At 40.6% G+C, this 19,763-nt stretch overlaps 1 protein-coding gene across 1 annotated transcript in view; it reads right to left on the minus strand.

Annotated features, from left to right (window-relative positions):
* Window positions 1–3,528: 3,528 nt before the first annotated feature.
* The window catches only part of arhgap36 (Rho GTPase activating protein 36), a 30,590-nt gene continuing 14,355 nt past the window's right edge, over window positions 3,529–19,763 (minus strand). Inside the window, exons 4-12 of the mRNA XM_088925310.1 lie at window positions 18,500–18,756; window positions 14,606–14,801; window positions 13,269–13,324; window positions 12,154–12,304; window positions 11,215–11,363; window positions 10,417–10,593; window positions 6,912–7,000; window positions 5,773–5,966; window positions 3,529–4,826 (exon numbers count right to left, since the gene is read on the minus strand). Coding sequence (XP_088781436.1) covers window positions 4,360–4,826; window positions 5,773–5,966; window positions 6,912–7,000; window positions 10,417–10,593; window positions 11,215–11,363; window positions 12,154–12,304; window positions 13,269–13,324; window positions 14,606–14,801; window positions 18,500–18,756 — 1,736 coding nt within the window. The 3' untranslated portion in view covers window positions 3,529–4,359. The remainder of the gene's footprint in view (window positions 4,827–5,772; window positions 5,967–6,911; window positions 7,001–10,416; window positions 10,594–11,214; window positions 11,364–12,153; window positions 12,305–13,268; window positions 13,325–14,605; window positions 14,802–18,499; window positions 18,757–19,763) is intronic.

The following is a 19,763-nucleotide window of genomic DNA, read 5'->3' on the forward strand; positions in this document are numbered from 1 at the left end:
CTTTCATTATTGAAGCCATTGAGATATTTCGTTTTGCTTCAGTCCTGTGCAGTACAGATTGGCTTCCTGGCCACAGTTTTTGACAAACTCTTCTATCTTATATTTATGATTAAGTTAAGGTGATGTATTTAGCAGGGAGGGGAAGAATCCTGCAGCTCAAAATTGTACAGTGCAAGTAATGGCAGATGCTGAACGTGGGACACAAAGGCACAAAAATGTGAACAATGAATATTCCCATGTGAGAATGCGCTGTATGTAGATTGTAAACAGGCCTGAGAGACTCATATCTGAGCTGGAGAGATATTTCGGAGACCGAGTTTGTCAGTTTCAGTTTTAGACAGTTTAACATATTTAACATTTTGAACCGAGCTGCCCAGTTGTGAAATGTGAAAATTCTCTTGCCTACCACCTGCAGTTCAACAGAGTGGATTGTCAGGCTTTTTGGCCTTTAACCCATTACCATTAGTCATTAATGCTCTCAAGCTACAACAACAAACACGCGAGCAGCAGATTGTAAACACGATCCTGTCTTGTGGCAGGAAACCAATTTAGTCTTGTGCCATTATTCCGGCTGCAGGGAGCCTTCTTTGTTTTTGCTTTTGAATGCGGTTTTGCAGTTTTTGCCTGCCCTTGGCGATCCCTACAATGTTTCTCAACAGAAGAGGGCAGCAGTGTCTCTTTCCTGTCACTCGGTGAAGGTTGTGCCCTCTTGGGTCCCTGTGTGCCTTAACACGGGTGTAATCATAGTTGGCATTTGGCCCAGTGAAAGTGTCCTTTTGGACTGTGCTTTGCATTCACTGTAATTGCTGATTCCTTTTTTTTTTGGCTTTTTGTCTATGCAGAAAACCTAGTATTCCAAATCAAGGCCTACAAGACACAGATCCATTCCAGGGCCATTTTTACCTCCTGTGATTTCTACATGATTAGATAATACTGCTGTTTGTTTGAAAAATGGTTAATGTTAGTGTCCCACTTAGGTGTCTTCTGCCACTGACTTAGAATTACCAGCAGTGATTTCTGTACTGTAATGTATCAGTGTTAGTTACATGAACCTCGGGCTTCATATCGCTGTTATCAAAGACCTGCCTCTGGTTTAGCAATAGTGCCGAATGTAAAAGAGAAATGAATGAGGTTTGGTTTTTTAACACATTGAAATTAGTGAAATTAGGTAACTGTACGGTGTCTGCATCCTTGGAATGAAACCCAGTCTCAGGAGAGCCTCTATGCAAGAGAGAATGAGATCAAACTGGCTCTCTCAGCTGCAATAATGGAGACGCACACAGAGATGCCTTGCAGATTTTGGTATTCAGGAAGCATGCTCTATACTCCTGGACTTTACAGGACTCTTTCAACAGTGCCTTATTTTTTTTTCCATTGATGTGGTTCAACAGCATCTGTGGAGTTGTTTTATATTGGTTGTTTAAAGGAATGCAGTGGGCTTGCTTCAGGGTTTGGGCATGCGGTCACAGCTGCGTGTCCTGTCGACTCCTCTGGCTCATGGCGTGCGGTCTGTGGTGAAAAGCCTCTCCTTACAGCCAGCAGGGCAGCCAGCCTGTGGCAGAGCTGATATGTGAAGCTCTCTGCCCTCCCCACATTGCACTGTTCCCATCTGGGCAACAGTGTTTAGTTTTTAATTGAACATAGGTTCATGGAAGCAAGACAATTTTAAGGTGACCAAATTGTCTTGACATCAGAACAGCTGTATTAATACTGAGACACCCAAAGTAAGTGAAACCGGAAAATCTGGAAAGGTAACCAGTTGGTATTTACTGTAGATGTGTAATAACCTCGCTTCATTACTCCACCTCCTTAGTATTACAAAACATCCGGAGTGATATGACCTCATTCAGTCCTATATGATCTAATAAGCCTGTGTTAAGAGAAAATGGACAACTTATGGATTTCCGGAAAAATAAGAATATAAAAAAACGTCTGAAGTTGGTTTTCTGCTTTTTTTTTTGAATGGCAAAGAATGAAACATTCTGATGTTTAACCAAATTCCTGATTACCTGTTCAAGACATGCAATTTTCTTAATTGTGAAAAGGCAATGTATTTTCTGCCTGTCTGATAATCAGCTGGTCACCATGCAGATAGCAAATAAAAAAACACATTCTTCCTGTACCTGAGTACAGTGTGTTTTCCTATTAGACTTGTAAATTCTGGACTGAGAAAAACTCATTGTGTTGAAATAAACAGTGCTAGCACGATGTACACTTTAGTCTCATTAAATCCAGGTACTCATTGCACTTTCCAAGTATGCCTTTGGAAAAACTGTCCTAGGAAACCAGTTTGCTGCATAACAATGCGTCATAAAATACTATACAAATCCAATTCCTACAGCACACTAGGGAAAATTTTTGTGTGCAGTTAGCAGAAACAGCCTGAACTTTTATGTAGTATGTGGCGTCCCCTAGTGGGAAATTATTATACCAGAATTAAAAATGTACTAATAGTGTACAGTACGTGCTGTCAGATCGTTAACCATAGTAGTGCACATAATATAATGATAGAATCTGAATGGCTACTTAAACTGTGGTTCTAATTCATTACATTTGGCAGGCGGTGGTTAATGTTTTGCAGCAGAGGATGTTACAGCTGTACAGTTGTCTACTGGGGGGCGAAATTTGAGCAGACTGCTCACCTTCACTGTTGACATGGAGTAAATGTGGGATTGCTTTCAAAGAAGAGCTACGCTTGTTCTCTGGTTGTAACTGATTGTGAGCTGCACAGCGCTCTCTCTCTCACACATAAAGGATTTAAACATCATAATGAATCATTCTAAATTCTATTCTATGATTGCCATCTGTATCTGACGTGCTTTTGTAAAGCAGTAATCTGAAATGTTATGGAGTTGTGCTCATGTGCTTGTGCTGGTTTTTCACTGCTTTTTTGGGTCTAGTATCTGCAAGTCTACTACAGGAAATCTTCACAATACCTTTACAGTTCTTCCATATGCCATGCTTTGTTATACCTCTGTGGTATAGATTGTTTTCAGTTTTGCTATATTAATGTGTTACGGATATAATCATTCAGAAGGCATAGAGTGTTCTTCTCTATGGGCAGCGCTCAGTGAAACAACTGATATGATATAGCTGTTAGAGGTGGGAGACTCGAATGGGCAATGGCACAGAGCCATTCTTGGAGTGTCCTAGTATTAGCAGCCAGTGGACAGTTGTATAAACCACTTTAAAATGTATTTTTTTCTGGAGAAATCCTTAAGGGCTTTGCAAACGTCTAGGGTTTGAGATCTTGGTTTAACAGTGTGAGAATAATGAGAAATCTTCAGGTACTTTCGAGCACAGATAGCTTCCCCTTGTGAGCTGCGTATTAATGTTACAATGCACAAAAAAACCCAACCAGCGGCAACATTTTTGCGACAAATTAATGCAGTCACATCACAGATAGCAAAAGGCAGTATATTGCTTTCTTAAACACTTTATCTTCCAGCCTGTCCTACATCTTAAAATTATGTACAAGAGGCATGTTCATAAATGAGTATCATGTTGTATATAAAACATCTTGCACTTGAACAACCACCGTTTTGCTTTAATAAACAACGCAAATCATGTTAAACATATTAAAAGTGATCTCATTACTTTGTAAAATGAAAAAAAACAACAACAAAACCTTCCTTAAATCATGCAGTTAATCAATCAAGTCTATTGTTCCAAGAGAAAGAAGTTCTACAGGTTTTGTGCTGGAGAACTTCCATCTCGGAATACGGTTCCTCTAAGTGCTTTTCTTCATGTACAGTCTTTAAATGGAACTGGACAGAAGTCTCAAAAGTGCAGTATATAGTTGCAGCTTATATCCATAACTGAAGCAGGGACAGCTGCTGGCTAATTAATGGCTTCAGTGAAAATCCCAGCATCACTCTAAAATAGGAGCAGTGTTTTAATAAGTCCAGATGCAACAAGTAATTGTACATACTGAGCACTATGAAAAGAAGACCTCCAAAATGGGAATGGTTTTCTGTATTCCAACATTCAGGAATTCTACTTACACAAGTACATCTTCAGTGTTTGGTGCATTTTTTAAAAAAATCTCTATCTTCTATTTTTTTTTTCAGTAAAATGGAGTCCAATAATAGCACAATCCCCAATATCTTACAGGTATCGTATCCAACCAATGCTTCATGAGCAGCAGATCGTTAGACTACTCTGCAGGAAGAAAAACGCAAAAGCAGTTGCCTGATTTAGGAAGATAATCTACAATCTCAGGTGAACCCATGTTTTGTTTTGTTTTGTTTTGTTGGAGGGCCTCAGACTGCCATGATGTGAACCCAGCTGTCTCATGCCATACTCAGATTGCCACTCACAGGTTATTCCAGTGGAGCTGGCAGACCATGGTCTTGGAGTTCATACAATTGTTTCTGAACCAGAGATATTTCCCGTGAAACAGTCCCAGAAGCTTGTGGGACTACCCTGTGATTTTCCGTCAGGCATGCTTGGAGTGTCCTGCTTCGCCCACACTTTATCTCCCGGGGAGGGGTGCTGGGGAATTTGGATGGGGGAGCTGGGGCTGGTGCTGTTTCTCGTGACCTGGCTGTAGTAAAGAGGTGAAAAGCAGAAGTCGTCTCTGGGACTCACGAAATCAGATGCTGGCTGGCTCTCGGAACTACCAGTTGGGCTCCCCTTCTGACAGGAGGTTGTGTGGGAGGTCTGCTTCTTATGCCTGACAAAGCGACGCTCACTCTTGTGTTCGAAAGTCTCCCAGTCTTCCAGCCGGCTTGCAAAGGAAGAATCGGACAGACTGGAGAGGTTGTGGTAAGAATGAAACTGTCTTGTCTGGTTCATCGGTTTTCTGGGGCTCTTTTCAGAGGAGCCTAAGAGAGATGGTTAATTCACATTTTACTATATCGGTGTGAGGCACAACAACATGACACTTTTGCATCACATATCATTAAATGGTTATTGTGATCAGATGAAATATATCCCTTTAAAGGGGAGCTGCAATCCCAATTTCTCAGACTGGTCATTAAATCTCGGTCACAAAATATAATCCATTGACGTTATAGAAAAAATTGACAAATTTCAAATTAACGACAAAATCGTGAACTTTGTGAAAGTAGATATGTCACCATGTTTGCACGAACTGCGAGGTGAAATGGCCCTTCCTGCTCACTAGTCACCGTAATGACTTACGTAATGAGATGTACAAGCAAATAAGTACAGGTTATGCAGCTGCTATTTCACTGCAGAAATGTTCAAATGTGATCTGCATGCAGAGTTAACAAATAAGTAGTATTCGTTGGTAAAATCATCTCGAAGTCGAGAGCAAGATTTCTAGTGGGTCAAAAGAGATGTACAGTATTCACAAGCCTGCTTGTTTACAATGTAATAGGGCTGCTTCAAGTCACCGGAAGTTTTGTTGTCTCGTTCTTAATCATGGAATATGGGGCTGTGCATACCTGGAAATGTAATCTATTTTGTGATGTAAACTGGAGGTTTTACAAGTTATTGTGTACTGTCCATTTTACTTTTACTGTGATTTGAAATGCACTCATCAATCTTGACCCTGAAATCTAAAACTAGTGTTGCAGTTACCCTTTAAAAGAGTCTTTGACAGCACACAAAAGCACATCTTTCTTTGGTGATGTTTTGTTCTAAGAGGAATCTTTTTGGTCCTGTATCATTCCACATTCCAGTGACTGTGGTAAAGGCATTGCTGTAGAACGTGACGAGCGGGTGTCTGGTGAGGCGACCACATTGTCCCACATCTATCCTGTCTTGCCTCAATGTCAAGGGGACCCTTATTCCCTGAACACTTACGTTGCCTTTGCTGGTTGAGACTCAAGAAGCTGAAGAAGACCTCGTTGCCAAGGCTGCTTTCATCTGAATCCGAAATGACAGAAGATGTATCATGGGGGGAAAAATCTTCACTTGACAGTGTGGTGGAATCATGGGATGTCTTGGAAGAGCAGCGTCTTGCAGAAGAATCTGATTGGCTGGCTGTATCAAAACCCCTGTCACAGGAGGAGAGCCATGATCAGAGCCTGGTCTTTGCAACTGACATTTGCCATTCTTGCTTAGTGTACACACAAGCACTTTCAATCATGATTTGCCTTTAACTGTGCTTCCTTGCTATAAATCCTGTACTGCACAGGAAGAATGAGGATCTGCAGACACATTCCTTTTACACACCTACATTCTGAAGCCATTCATCTTTTGATACTCTGGTCTTGGAGGACAGTTATCATGGACTGAATGAGAAGCACATCTCTATATCAGTGCAAGTTTAATAGTTTGCACTAATGACCAGTTAGGAGCCCCAGGAATTGTTGTTGTGCTAAAAGCTGGGTGAACTCTGACTGAATTGTGCACCCCAAACCCTGGGGTGTGCACAGCCTGTTATGAGTCAATCCTTGAGGCATTCCTGGTCTAAATAAGCCAGTAACATAATCCAGGCTCACACTAGCAGTGACTGGACCATAGGTCTCAGAATGCTCTTTGAGTAATCCTTTTTCTGTTTATTCTCTAAGGATCTCCAGGCATGACCTTAAACAAGACAAGCTCTTCAACTCTGCCAGTGCTCATCCACTCTACAATACTTGGTAACTGTAGCAGTCCTTGGGCTAGTTCATTGTGCAGAACATTTCTTCTACTCCATACTTTGCCATTCAACAATTTTTAAGTTGCAAGTACCTCGATCACAATTTCACAGCAGAAAATCAAATGTGCATTTTTTGGCTTTATAGTAAAGAAAATACTGAACAAATTCTCTCAACACAAAGATTAACATTAATGTGGCTATTCTAAAAACGTTGTGAAAATATATGAAACCTCTTTTTAAGCGATATTTGCTTTCATTTGCCAAATCATCAAAGTCAGCCTCACACCAGTTAGTTTTGCAGCTGTGCTCCTGCAGGCCGGTTTTTTCATGAAGGCAAGGCACTAAACACAAAGCGTACCTCAGTTTCCTGCGCAGGAGGTAATCAATCACATCAGGGTCTGTCTTTAGCAGACCCATCAGGACCTCCTGTTGCATAGCAGCAGAAACCTGTAACAAAACAGTGTTTGTTAAAACAAAACAGCTGTTTTCTGTATCAGCCTGTAACAGCCTTCCAGGGTGACTAAGATCTTTTCCTGTGGTACAAAAATTTCACCTCACTTTTTTGGAACCTCAGATGAATCCAAATATGTTTTCCAATAATACATTTAGGGGGAACATTTTGTTTTTCATACCTACAATTTAACCAGCAGGTGGCACTCTTTCCTTTGCACCCTCCTTCCGATAAGTCATTGAACAGAGCCTGTTTACGTGGTCACTAAGAACTGCATGATACTACCATTTGTAAGAGAACCCCTAAACCCCTAAATTTTGGTTAAATTGCACTCTGGGCCTTCCCTAAAGATAATTCATCTCAATTCACCTGGTAAAGCAGTTTCTCACTCCCTCCCCCTGATCTGCTGTCCAGGGGTTTTGCTTCTGTAGAATGGCTGTGTCACCCAGGGGGAGCTGCACTTTTAAGCTTTAGATTTGCTCTTTCATCCCAAAGAGCACATGTAAGCCTCTCGGGGATGAAAAGTCCTATGTAAAAGCAATTCATTACTAATTATTACTTTCAAATAATATATATGACCTTTTTGAGGAACATGAAACATTATTCCAAGTATAATCTTGACAAAATGCTTTCAGAACATGCTTTCAGGCACTAACCCTGGTGTCTTAGCTAAAGTGGAGAAGAATGACTGACATTTGCCACACCGCTCAGTGGTGGGTGATATGCATCTCTGCTATAGGAATCAGTGCATTGGATCCTTTGGGATGAAAAGCACATAAACACAAGGTTTTATCACTCTTCCGAACAATTCAGATCCAGACCATTCCAATTTGAGAAACAGTCCCTCTCTTTCACTGTTTGGCTCCTAACGTGGATCCTAAATTTAAATCCCAGATGTCTGTGTCCTGCTCTTCCAGAACCAGGCTCTTTGATGTTAGTTCTCAAAACATAAATTTAGGATTCAGTAAATATCTTGACATTATGAAGGGTAATGCAGAGATGCATGTATACTATGAATCCTTTATGATTCCTGATTACAAACTTTGCGGTCAGTGTCGGACAATAACACAACTTTACCTCAAAAAGTGAGGTTTTGGAAAAGCGCAAAATATTTTAATTTGGAATTTAATTGCAAGGCTCAGGCTTGCATTCTTGCTTAATCTGTGTGTCAGCACTTGCTGAAATAATGAAGAAGGGAAATAGCTCTAGCCAGACAGATTTAGGGAGCAAAGGAGAATACAGTGCTCAGGTTCACATGACTGGAAACTATGGAAAACTAATAGGCTAATTTTTCCACTAGCACAGCTTTGCTGGCAAACATCACACCAGTATCTCTCCAGACCGATTTTTTAAATAAAAGTTATTTCTTTTTATTAAGAAAACCTCATCTGTTTGAAAGTTTTAGAACAAAGATTTTTTTTTGCAAGAAGTTCTTAAAACGGACTCAAATGATCAATTACTGTAACCTCGGGAACTCCATGATCATAACTATGATTACTGATTCCATTTTGTTGATATATTTGTCAATGCTAGTTTGCATTCAGAGAAAAAAAAACAACTATACGAATGACCAAGCAACTGTGCAATAACTCTGCTTAACCTAGGGGGCCATGAGCTCAAGGAAATGAAACAATTGCAGGTACAGCAATTCCAGCAGAGAAACTGTAATGGCTGAACTGTAATGTCTATAGGCGCAGTCTGGACAGGAGGGTCCTCACGAGGAGCTGCGAGGTCTTGATGGATACCTCCACGGTATCTGGTTGCACCAGAGAAGTGTTCAGTGACGAGAAGCAGGAGGAACTAGCAGAGGAGCGGAGAGGACAAGAGGGGATGTAAGGAGATACGAGAGACTGAAAACAAGAGGGATCATTAGAAACTAAAGAAACTACAGCACTAAAATAAGTAAGACTTTCATGGGAAATGTTACCTGATCCTAGAGTTAACTGTAACCTGGCAAGATTCTACTCCTACAAGCCCCTAGTTAGGGTTAACTTTCCCATTAAATAAGATATCTGAAAACATACTTTCACTTATTCTTATTTCACTTAATAAGTCTTTTAAAAGGAATTGAATGCTTATTTATTGGTATCTTCACTTTTTATGTAAGTCAGTATTGCAGATACTAGTAGCATTGTGTCCATTAATAATTTCTGCAAGTGTCATGTCTCCATGAAACTGAACGTAAACGCCAAGTATGGGGGGAAAAACTTACACGAAAGCCACTCACAAATCTAATACCAAAATAAGTCAAACATAAAACTTTCATCATAACCCGATCCTTGAACAATCCTTAACCTGAAAAGATTAAACCCAGATTAGGGTTTGGTTTAGTTTTTCCATTAAACAAGACATTTGAAAAAGGGTATTTCACATGTTCAGAAGCTTTTAAAGATGGAAACTTATTTGTATCTTCACTTTTTTTGTAGACCAGTATTGCTGATGCTATTAATACTGTGTCCATCCATAATCCTAACCTTTAAAGTATTCTACATAATTCTCAATAACAACAACAAGAGTATTGGTAATTATTACTCTTCCAACAGTTCCTTAAGACAGGGATAGTATCCAGGGACTGGAGAATTGCTAATGGGAAGCCCGTCCATACAAAGAGTGAGAAAACTGAACCAGTTTACAGTCTGGACAATATAACTAATATAAGTCTGCTTTCTTTTACATGTAAAGTACTTGAAATGGTTATAAGAACTGAACTAGAGAATTCAACTGTACAACCAACTGTATACCAAATGTATAAGGAAATAATATCCTAGGATATAGTCAGGATGGAGTTAGAAAAATAAGATCTTGCCTGACCAACTTGTTAGAGTTCTTTGAACAAGCAGCAACAATTATGGATATATACAGTACAGGGCATAAAATATGGTGTATTTAGATTTTTAGAGGCCTTTTGATAAAGTTTCCCATAAAAGATTAATTATTTACTTTTATTTAAATATTTCTGGATTTCATTTGCTGCTTTTGGCAATATTTGCTAATTGTCTTAATTTGGTATCATCAGCAAATTTGACTAGTTTACTATAACAGAATCTTGGCCATTGATATAATTAAGAAGAGGCCCTAGCACAGAGCTCTGAGGTACTTCAAAAACAACGTCGCCACAAATAACCCTCTGTTTTTTATTTAATAACCAATTGCCACCTCAAATAATCTCTTTTCTACCTAGATACAGATACAGAGAATTACCTCTGTGACATCCTTGGATCAATTGATTACTAACTACCAAATGGGCTATATAATATAGGCCAAATGACTCCCTCTCACATGTAACCTTTCAGATTTTCAAACCATTTCTGTTCTAAAGAGTCCTGGGATTTGGGGTTAGCAGTAACAATCCAGGCATGAAGTGAATGAAACATTGAAAGTCAGAGATAAAAGAATATGATCGACATCTTACAGTAAACAAGGTTCTGTAGCTCTCTATCAGCCTGAGGGTGATGGTGATGATGGTGGCACTGTCCTCTATGTCCACCATCTGGAGGCTATGGTCCTTTTCGGCAGCCTTCTCCCTCTGGAGGAGGTTGGGTCCAAAAATGACTGCCAGGTTAGTGGCTGTCATCTTATTCCCAGGAACCTGAAATCAACGGATGGGACTAGTTAACTGGGAGTTCCTCCTGTGACTCTGACCTCAGCAATGCTTTCAAATAACCATCTACCCTCAATCCCAAAGTCCAATTACTATTGGATCTAACTACATTTTAAATGTAAGGTGGGCTTCCGGTTGAGTTAGATTTTCTGGATTACTTCCAATATCCTGCAGTTTGCAAGTGCGATAAGCGGATGTCGAAGAAACATTGTAGACAACACACAATATTTATGGTATAATGTGTTTGGAAATCATTAGGGTGCCCTCTGGTATCAGAGATCCGATGAAGCCACGGGGCTTGATTTCTTAAAGCGAGGTTTTCAGCATTTTCCCTCATGGCATGAAGTGCAAGTTCCAATATCTGTGGTACCACTATCAAAGCTGGCATTTCTGCTGGAATATTTCAATGTAGAGAGAAAAATCTCACTTTCAGGAATGAGCCGATTAGCCCTTCTTATTATTTGCCTGAAGTGTTTGTAAGTGTTAGAAGGAAAAGGTTTGCTCATGTGTTTCACTTTTGACACGAGTGACTGCGGTCATTCTCCCAGAATTCCCATTGTCCCATTGTCCCATTGTCTGGGGGGTGGGGGGGGCCGCGGGAAGGCTCACCGGTTCTCCGTCGGGGCCGACGCTGTCCTCCGCGTACCTCTGGACGGTGTGCAGGAGCTGCAGGAGCCGCTGCAAGGTGTCACAGTTACACGGGGGCAACAGGTAGATCAGCTGCTGCAGGATTTCCAGCTGCTCGTCTCCCTTCAGGGCTTCAACACAAAAGAGGTGCAGTCAGGCCGAGCGGCTCAGCTGCTCTCAGTGCTTCTGGATATTCAACATGCAGGAGCCTACTGTCAGCCACACACAGCTCCTTGGCCCCACTGAGCTGTGCAAACCTCTCGGAGGTTTACTACAGCTAAGAGATCCAGGAGCATCTCAACCAAACATACAGAAGATATAAGTATAAGGTGACTGGGAAAGAGAACAACAGTGTTCAGTAATCGAACAGATGGGGGGGAAACTTAACATATTTTGTTTAAGGTAGAACAGATCTTAATCATTTTAACATTTATTGACAGAAGCGTGAAAAGCAAAAGAAAGATGACTGTCCTGTTGTTAAGACTGGCCATAATCTTTAAAACACCCTAAAATTCAAGCATTGCTTCTTTGTTACAATGGTATTAATCAATACCATTTCTTAATGACTTTGCAAAGGTCAGCTGTTCAGTACTCCAGCCATCGATGACACAAAATATAACTGACTTTATCTCAGTGTACATTACTGTTGTAGTGGCGATACTTTGCCGTCCTTCTCTAGCAGCTGTAAATTATACCGTAGGTAGCATTAGCTGCAAAACAACAACATGGACGCACTATATTATATGAATTATTAAAATATTAAAAATCAGATTGATTTTTGGTGTTCATAAAAAGACTAAAGACTATAACTTCCAAGCTGCAGATATCAATTTAGCAAAACAGCAAAGTGTCCTGGTAGCTACAGGACAGTCACTCTAAGGAAAATACTCTTAGCATTGACCCCCCAGTATTTTCTCATACTGTTGGCGTGGAGGAAGGCGGGATACAGTTCCCGAGGCAACAGGGGGTCGGGCATGTGTCTCAGGAACTCCTTTAGCAAGGCAGCCACGTCGTGGACGCTGTGCTCATCATCCAGAATCACGTCGTTGCCCAGATCAAACTCCTCCCGCAGCTGCTCAGACACGAGGGAGCGGTCTTAGGGCAGTTACTTTGAAACAGTAGTTACAGAAAAAGGCGGAACACATATCCATTGCAGTTACAATTAGCAGCTTCTCAAGGGGCAAGTAGGTCTTATTCGCAAATAATGCACTTTATCCACAATTGCTAATATGACAAAATCAAACCAAGTAATTACAGAACATAAATCTGACTTCGATAGTGATGGTTAAAGGAGAAGTAGATCTGGCATAATTCATATGTGAGTTTCAAGCAACTACAGTAACAGACACACATAGAGCATTTGAAATGGCATATTTATATTTTCAGAAGCCTTTTAATAAAAGTCCTTATAATAATTATAATTCACAAACTGCAGGTGGTAGATACTTAAGGCATGTATTTAGACTAAGAACTGCTTACAGGACAGAAAACAGTACAGATAAGGAGTGAATGCCCTAAATGGTGTATTGCAATGAGCACAGCACCAAAAGAGTCTGTATTAGGTCTAATACTCTTCCTAAGACAGCAGTGTGGAGGAGCCATCAGGACTCTGGGCGAATCTGTGAGGAGACTCTGCTGTTTTAACCTTATGCCAGGAGCTTCACTCAGGTTGCACATTGAAATGTCCAGGTGGACAACTGCAAGTTTCTTTGGATAAAAGTATCAGCCAAATACATTAATAATTCATATACAATTCCTATCTTATATTATCTTGATTCTAGCATAGATTGAGCAAGTGAAGTTTTCATATGATACTGAAATTGGAGTTTTATGAAATACTGTGACATAGAAAATGCTGAAAGATGTATATGTTTAGAAGTTAAAAAAAAACAATTTTACAGTGGCATGAAAGATATAGCTCACACAATTTAGCCTGGGGAGGAGGTGTCCATTTGGAAAAGTAGTGCGACGAGTGACGACATTTGAAGATGTTATTAGAAAATTACGAAACGGGTAAAAAAGATAAATGAAAATACCTCTCTGACCCTTTTCTTTGAGCTCCCAACACGAAAAATCCCAACTGTTTGTAAACCTGAAGGAAAATGAACTAAAGCATTAGACAAGGATGAAAGGCAAAAAATCTATTACAGTTCCTTACTGTTCTTGAGGACGGTTTGAGGTTATTGTCATTGAAAACCATTTTGGACATCAATTTCTGTGAAACTAACTGACTCAAAAATTTAGTACAAGAAAAGTGATCTGTGATACAGTGAACTCCTCCTGACTTGAGGTTGAAAACTGGCACTTATGTTCCCTGAAAGATAATTAAAAACATTTAGCTTAGGATTTTTGCTTTGTGGTGCGCTATGAAAAAGGAATTTCTTTCACGTTTTCACAATTTCAGTTATGCAGAAATAGATGACTGTAAGATGAAAGAAAATTATTGTCAGTGGTTTTCTTAGATCAAGAGTGCATATACTATCTTATGCCTTGTTCTTAAAATAACTTTCATATCCAGAGCCCAGGCCGAAAGAGCAACATTTACAAAAGGTTTCTTGTTTCTTCCATATACAGTAATTGTATATTTCAATTTAAAACAAAACTTTTTTTTTCATTTAAATTTAATTTAAAACAACTATTTCTGCTGAAAAATAATACAGCTCAAAACTATCTCCAAAAGCAAATGTGTGAAAGCTACAGACAAAAAAGTGAATAGTCTCACTAGTAATTTAACTTGTACTGCATATTATTAAGTAAGTCCTTCTGAAAGGCAAAAGCATTTTTTAGTTTATATTCATCTGTTTTATATGGTTGTAAAAGACAAGTAAGTTTTTTTAAACAGTTATTCAATGTCTTAGATGCCTCTATCTAGTCCACCAAAAGATAAGCTCTGCATGAACTTTTATTGCACTGTATTCAATTGCAATTGCAATTGTCATTATTCTCTCAAGATTAAAAAGAAATGGATTAGTATGCTGATCAGAATGCCTCCATAAAACAGCTCTATGATGTACTGTACTGATAACAACTAGGAAGAACATTTCTCTGCTTTTTGTGCATCGTGGACTTTGTATTTGAGGGACTATGGTTTTGGGGTATCACTATTTTACAAGTTCCTCACATTTCTCTGATTATGGGACCATCCTGTAAATCCGCAGTGTGCTTAACTGTAGTTTGGCACTTGCCTAATTTGTGTCTGGATTCTCAGTGAAACTTGCCCTACTTCTTTGCCATAATTTTGCAATGTGTCTCATAAACCGCACTCTGTTCTGAACTGTACTGTAAATAAAATCCAGACATGGCCTCTACAAGTGTGTTCAGAAACATCCCGGTTCTCCAATCCATCAGTTCTCCATCAGATGGGCAGACTCACCATAGGTCTCAATGTGTTCACAGCAGCAGTCCACTATCTTTGGCACCTGCCTGTAGATGGGATTGATGCTTAGTTTATTTGCCCGCCCTGTCACCTTCTTGCTTTCAAGCTCGTTAGGGTGGGACAGCTGGAGAGCCTCCAGCAGCCGAGATTGGCTGTCCACCAGGTCGGAAATGGAATCCACAGACAGCCCTCCCTGAAACAGACAGGGATTAGGACAAGTGTGACACAGCTTAGCCTAGTTCAAGCCACTTAAACTACTGCATCTTTCACACTGTCATGCATCTCACGTGCCCACACGGCTGGTGGTAATCTAGGACTGTTTCCACTTAGTTTCTTGTGAGTGTTTATTACCATCACGTTCAAGTTCATTTGTCATTCCAGCCATATACAAGTATACAGTGGAACGAAATATCTTTCCTCCTGGTCCACGGTGCAAATACAGACAAGACACTGACATAGACAATGTAGACAGGGCTAATAATACTAATGTTAATAAATAAGACTGTACAAACTAAGACAGTGTACACCGGAACAGAGGCAGTGTACACAGGATATATGCATAGTGCAATTTAACTATTACAGAATAGTACAAAAAATACATCACACAATATACTGTACACTAAACACTGGGGGAGTTTAAACCTTGTTTCTGGAATTGGAGTGGGTGCAAGTAGGTACCAGGGTGTTGAGAAGCCTAACAGCCTGTGGGAAAAAGCTGTTACACTGTGATATCTTTTTCCAGATGGTAGGTGGGCAAATAATTTCTGGGAGGGGTGGGAGGGGTCATCTACTATACTGGAATCATGACAGGAAAATAAGAAGAATTTAACTGTTCTGATGAGATCTTTTGTAGTCTGAATGGTGCTTAAAAGATCAGTTTATGACAGCTGAGGTTCCACCAGCTATGGTGTCTGTCAGATCCCTCTCTCACACAGGGTCATTCTACAGGGCCAGTGAAATGGTTTACCCCAGTCACACCCCCCCCCCCCCCCTTAGTGACCAGAGTAAAAAGTGACTCCATCTGATATAAGCAAGCATGGTAGTTCGCAGAAATATGAGAGCAAGTTCTGCTATTCATCAGACTTGTGATATAACAGAAACTGGGTCTTGTTTGCAAAAAGCTCTTATATGATAAGACGAGTCTTATCCAATGATAAGCCGACGGATAAGATGCACATTATCACATAAGAACTTTTTCTAAGCCAGGCCCTGTGTCTCTGACATGCAGTGCAATTATTAAATTGCTGAGTTTTCAGTTATTAAAAGAAGTCTTCTTTTGCTTAATCTCCAATAATAAGTTATAATAAGTTTGTTTAATCTCTAATAATGCTGACAAAGACTAGGACATTTGTTATGCATTTCTGTGGATGTGCATTTATCTCTTAATCAGACTGCCTTGCTTCATTCGCTGTTCAACTTGTGTAGAAAACTGATAGGTTGGAAAATATAAGAACCCCAAATGTTGGGTAGTACTTTTACTTAAGGAGTATTTTTTTAATAGTTTATGGTCAATATTTGCTTGCAAAAGTATGGCTAAAGACAAGACACTGTGACGCTGTAAAATTTCTTACATTTTGTGCTTCCTTTTATAGCAAGACAGTATTAATGCAGACTTTGACAAACACACCCTGAACCAAATAACCAATGTTTCCCTGCCAAACATTGAAACATTTTTTTTCTTTTTCTTGGAATTTGTCTGGGAATAATGTATCACCAGAGACAATGAGATTTATTCCTATATTTAAATCTCGGATTTTCCAAAGGTGAAATGACGCAATGTGAGATATATTTCTGAGGCCGATGTCTGCGCTTGGCACAAATTTAGCGACAGGCTGCTGCAGTCTCCAGAACTTTGCTAAAGATGTGCTGTTTGCTCATCGGTTTTCCAAACACGCTGAAAAACTGAACTAGTTAAAAGGTTATATTATTTCTTTTAAAAAAAACAACATACAGTATTTGAATACGAACTGCATCAAACCCAATGCCACTCATACAAAAAAACTTACTACGACAAGGAGCATCAATGATCTTTGCAGACCATTTCCCAACACAGTAAAAAATGTTAACATGAATGCATCTTATTTTAGCTGCAGCAAATTTTATTTATCCTAAAAATCACTGATTGTGTTTAATTCATTTGAGTACATGTAATGATTTGCAAAACGTTTTCCTTTCCGCTGCCACAAATTGTTTTAAAAGAACACTCAAATGTTTTCCCCCGAAGCAATGTCAAGCATTAGGTCAGCCAGGGTTGCAGTGCTTTATTTATTCTTCCAAGGTCTTCAATAAAAAAGGCTTATTAACCTCACCACTTGCAGAGCAACTAAATATGATTTGGCAGACAGTATTAATCTAGTAAACTCTTGTTCATAGAGCAATGGCTTCACATTTGGCCATTTGTTATACTGTTTCTGTTTGTTTTAAAACTTGAAATCACTAATTATTTTCCATTTTCTTAACCATCCTAACTGGGATTGCTGGTCATTAGTTAGGTATTTATAGAGAGAAAATACACAGTATATTGAGCATACATACAGTGAATATAATGAATATAAAAAATAACAACAAAAACACAGAAAATCTCCAGCTTTCCTCACAGCGACGGTTGTACAGGCAGTTTAATCAGCTTTCATCTCCCAAACGTCAATTGGAAAGGTTACAATCTAGCAAACTGCCTCTATTCCTTAAAGATGTATGACACATAGAAGCTCCCACAGTACACCAACTACAGAATTACAACATTTGTGGTGGCTTAGATACCTTACTTGTTTAACTCAATTTGTGCTAAAATATTTGTTTTAAGATAGTAAGAGAATGAGGCCCATTTTTGGTCATTTCCCAGCTTTTCTGACCTGACCTCTGACCTTCTCAGTCCTGGGTGCTTTTTTTGTACCCAGGAATGCTTGCTTCCATTATCTGTCTCACAGTCTTTCTTCATTATTTCTCTGGCAAGTAACATTTGTACCACATAGTTTAATTTAACCCTCTTACTCCTGCACCACTTCAGTATACCACTACAGCCCATGTGGCACACATACTGTACTTCTCCAACACACCTATCTAATAGAGCTTCTTGCCAGCTGACACATACTGTAAGTCTCACAGTGCCTCACAGGACAGTTAGCATCAAGTTGAAAAAGTGAAGATCTTTCACTGATGTCACTGCACGTTCACAGTTTCTCAAGGGATACCTGATTCTGGTCTCGTGTGGCAAGGTAAGAGAACTCTGGCTCTCACTCACCCACCTCTGGCGACACACACCAGGTTGTTCAAGCTCAGGCTTGAACAACTGACAACAGGACCCCAGAGCTAATCCTGCTCTCCGAACAAGGGCTTTCATTGGCTGGTCCACTCCGGGCAAAGCTATTCTGCTTTGAATGTCAAATTTAAAGTGGATAACAATCCTGTACCAATGTGAAGCAGAGTGATCAATGAACACCAGACAACCCTGAAGGTGTCCAGTGAGTCTCAGGGCTCTCTGCTTCAGGATGAACTGAGGAGCCCCTTGAGGCTGTTACCCCACTCAAACCTTCCTGTGCTCTGTTAAGTTTGGACCAAGAGTGGGTGCTCCTGTCATCTGCGGGGGGACAGACTGGATTTGAACCTGTGATCTACAAGCTGTAAGGTGTGTACTTCTCTGTCGGTGGAGGAGATTGCTAGATTAACCATTCAGGAGCCCCATTTCAGGTGTCTATGTGCTGCTAATGAAGGCAGATGTCAATGTGCCTAATATGTGATAGTCTGAAATAGCTGCAGTGTGTATTCAGGGCTCTGGTAACACATAGACCCAGGATCGAGTGGAGGAGGGGATCAGCGTTGAGTATAGAGATGTGTGGGACAGTCTTGGAGACATGCATACTGTTGACAAAGCTGCATGGGGAGATACCTTACCCGGCGATGCACTCTGGAGGTGTTGTCCAAGAATGTGGGGGAGAGAGGCTTGCTGCTGAGCTCCTGGGAAGGGCTGGGGGCCGAGTCGGGGCTGCAGAGGGACTGGTTCTTCTTCTCGGCACGGAAGCGCAGCACACTGGCCTCCAGGTCCAGGCAGTCCCTCCTGCTCTCCTTCAGGGCACCCTGCCTCTGTTTGTGGGCGCGGTCATTCGCTATGACTTGAGCTAGCGGGATCCCAAAGGCCTTGGGAGCGGTCTCTGCAAAGAAGGAAAGTGCCTGGGCATAATCACATCCTGGCAAGTGCAGGCCACAAAACAGAGGAAACATAGGACAATTCCCAAACGAGAGGCGGCCATGAAGTCCATCTGATTCATCTGGTAAATAATAATTCTGGACACTCCACTCAAAGCGCTTTACATGTAATGGGGACTCCCCTCCACCACCACCAATGCGCAGCCTCACCTGGATGATGTGACGGCAGCCATAGTGCGCCAGAACGCTCACCACACACCAGCTATTAGTGGGGATGAGAACAGAGTGATGATACGCTCTGAGCAGAGTGATACACTCACTCCAATCATATATGGGGATTATTAGGAGGCCATGATTGGTAAAGGCCAATGGGAAATTTGGCCAGGACACCAGGATTATACTCTTACTCTTTTCGAGAAACGCCCTGGGATTTTTAATGACCGCAGAGAGTCAGAACCTCTGTGGTTTTACATCTCATTCGAAGGATGGAGCCTTTTTACAGTTAGTGTTCCCATCGCTATACTGGGGCATTAGGAACCACATAGACCACAGGGTGAGCACCCCCTGCTGGCTCCACTTACACCTCTTCCAGCAACAACCTTAGTTTTTCCTAGGAGGTCTCCCATCCAGGTACTGACCAGGCTCACACCTGCTGAGCTTCACTGGAGCTGCCAGTTATGAGTTGCAGGGTGATATGGCTGCTGGCTTCTGTATAAACGATTATACAGAGAGAGATGATTAGGCTCTGACTGTTTAGTAATGATGTATCAGGAGCATCATGTATTCTGCTTTAAAGCTTCTACCTGTGAAAACTTGAATCCAATGCTGTAGTCTTACAGTAATCCATACTCAGTATACTTGAGTGTCCCCATGTGGTCTGTCTAAGCTCCTTAAAGTGGAGGTCTTATTGTCATCCAAGCTTTGCAATCTCTAGTGTCAAAGGACATTCCTAACATGGAGATAAGTTCACTATAGCCCCCATCCCTCCCAGTGAAAACAGATTTTCTTTCAG

This window comes from Atractosteus spatula, chromosome 9, assembly GCF_055471065.1.
Source record: "Atractosteus spatula isolate fAtrSpa1 chromosome 9, fAtrSpa1.hap1, whole genome shotgun sequence".
Taxonomy (NCBI): Eukaryota; Metazoa; Chordata; class Actinopteri; order Semionotiformes; family Lepisosteidae; genus Atractosteus; species Atractosteus spatula.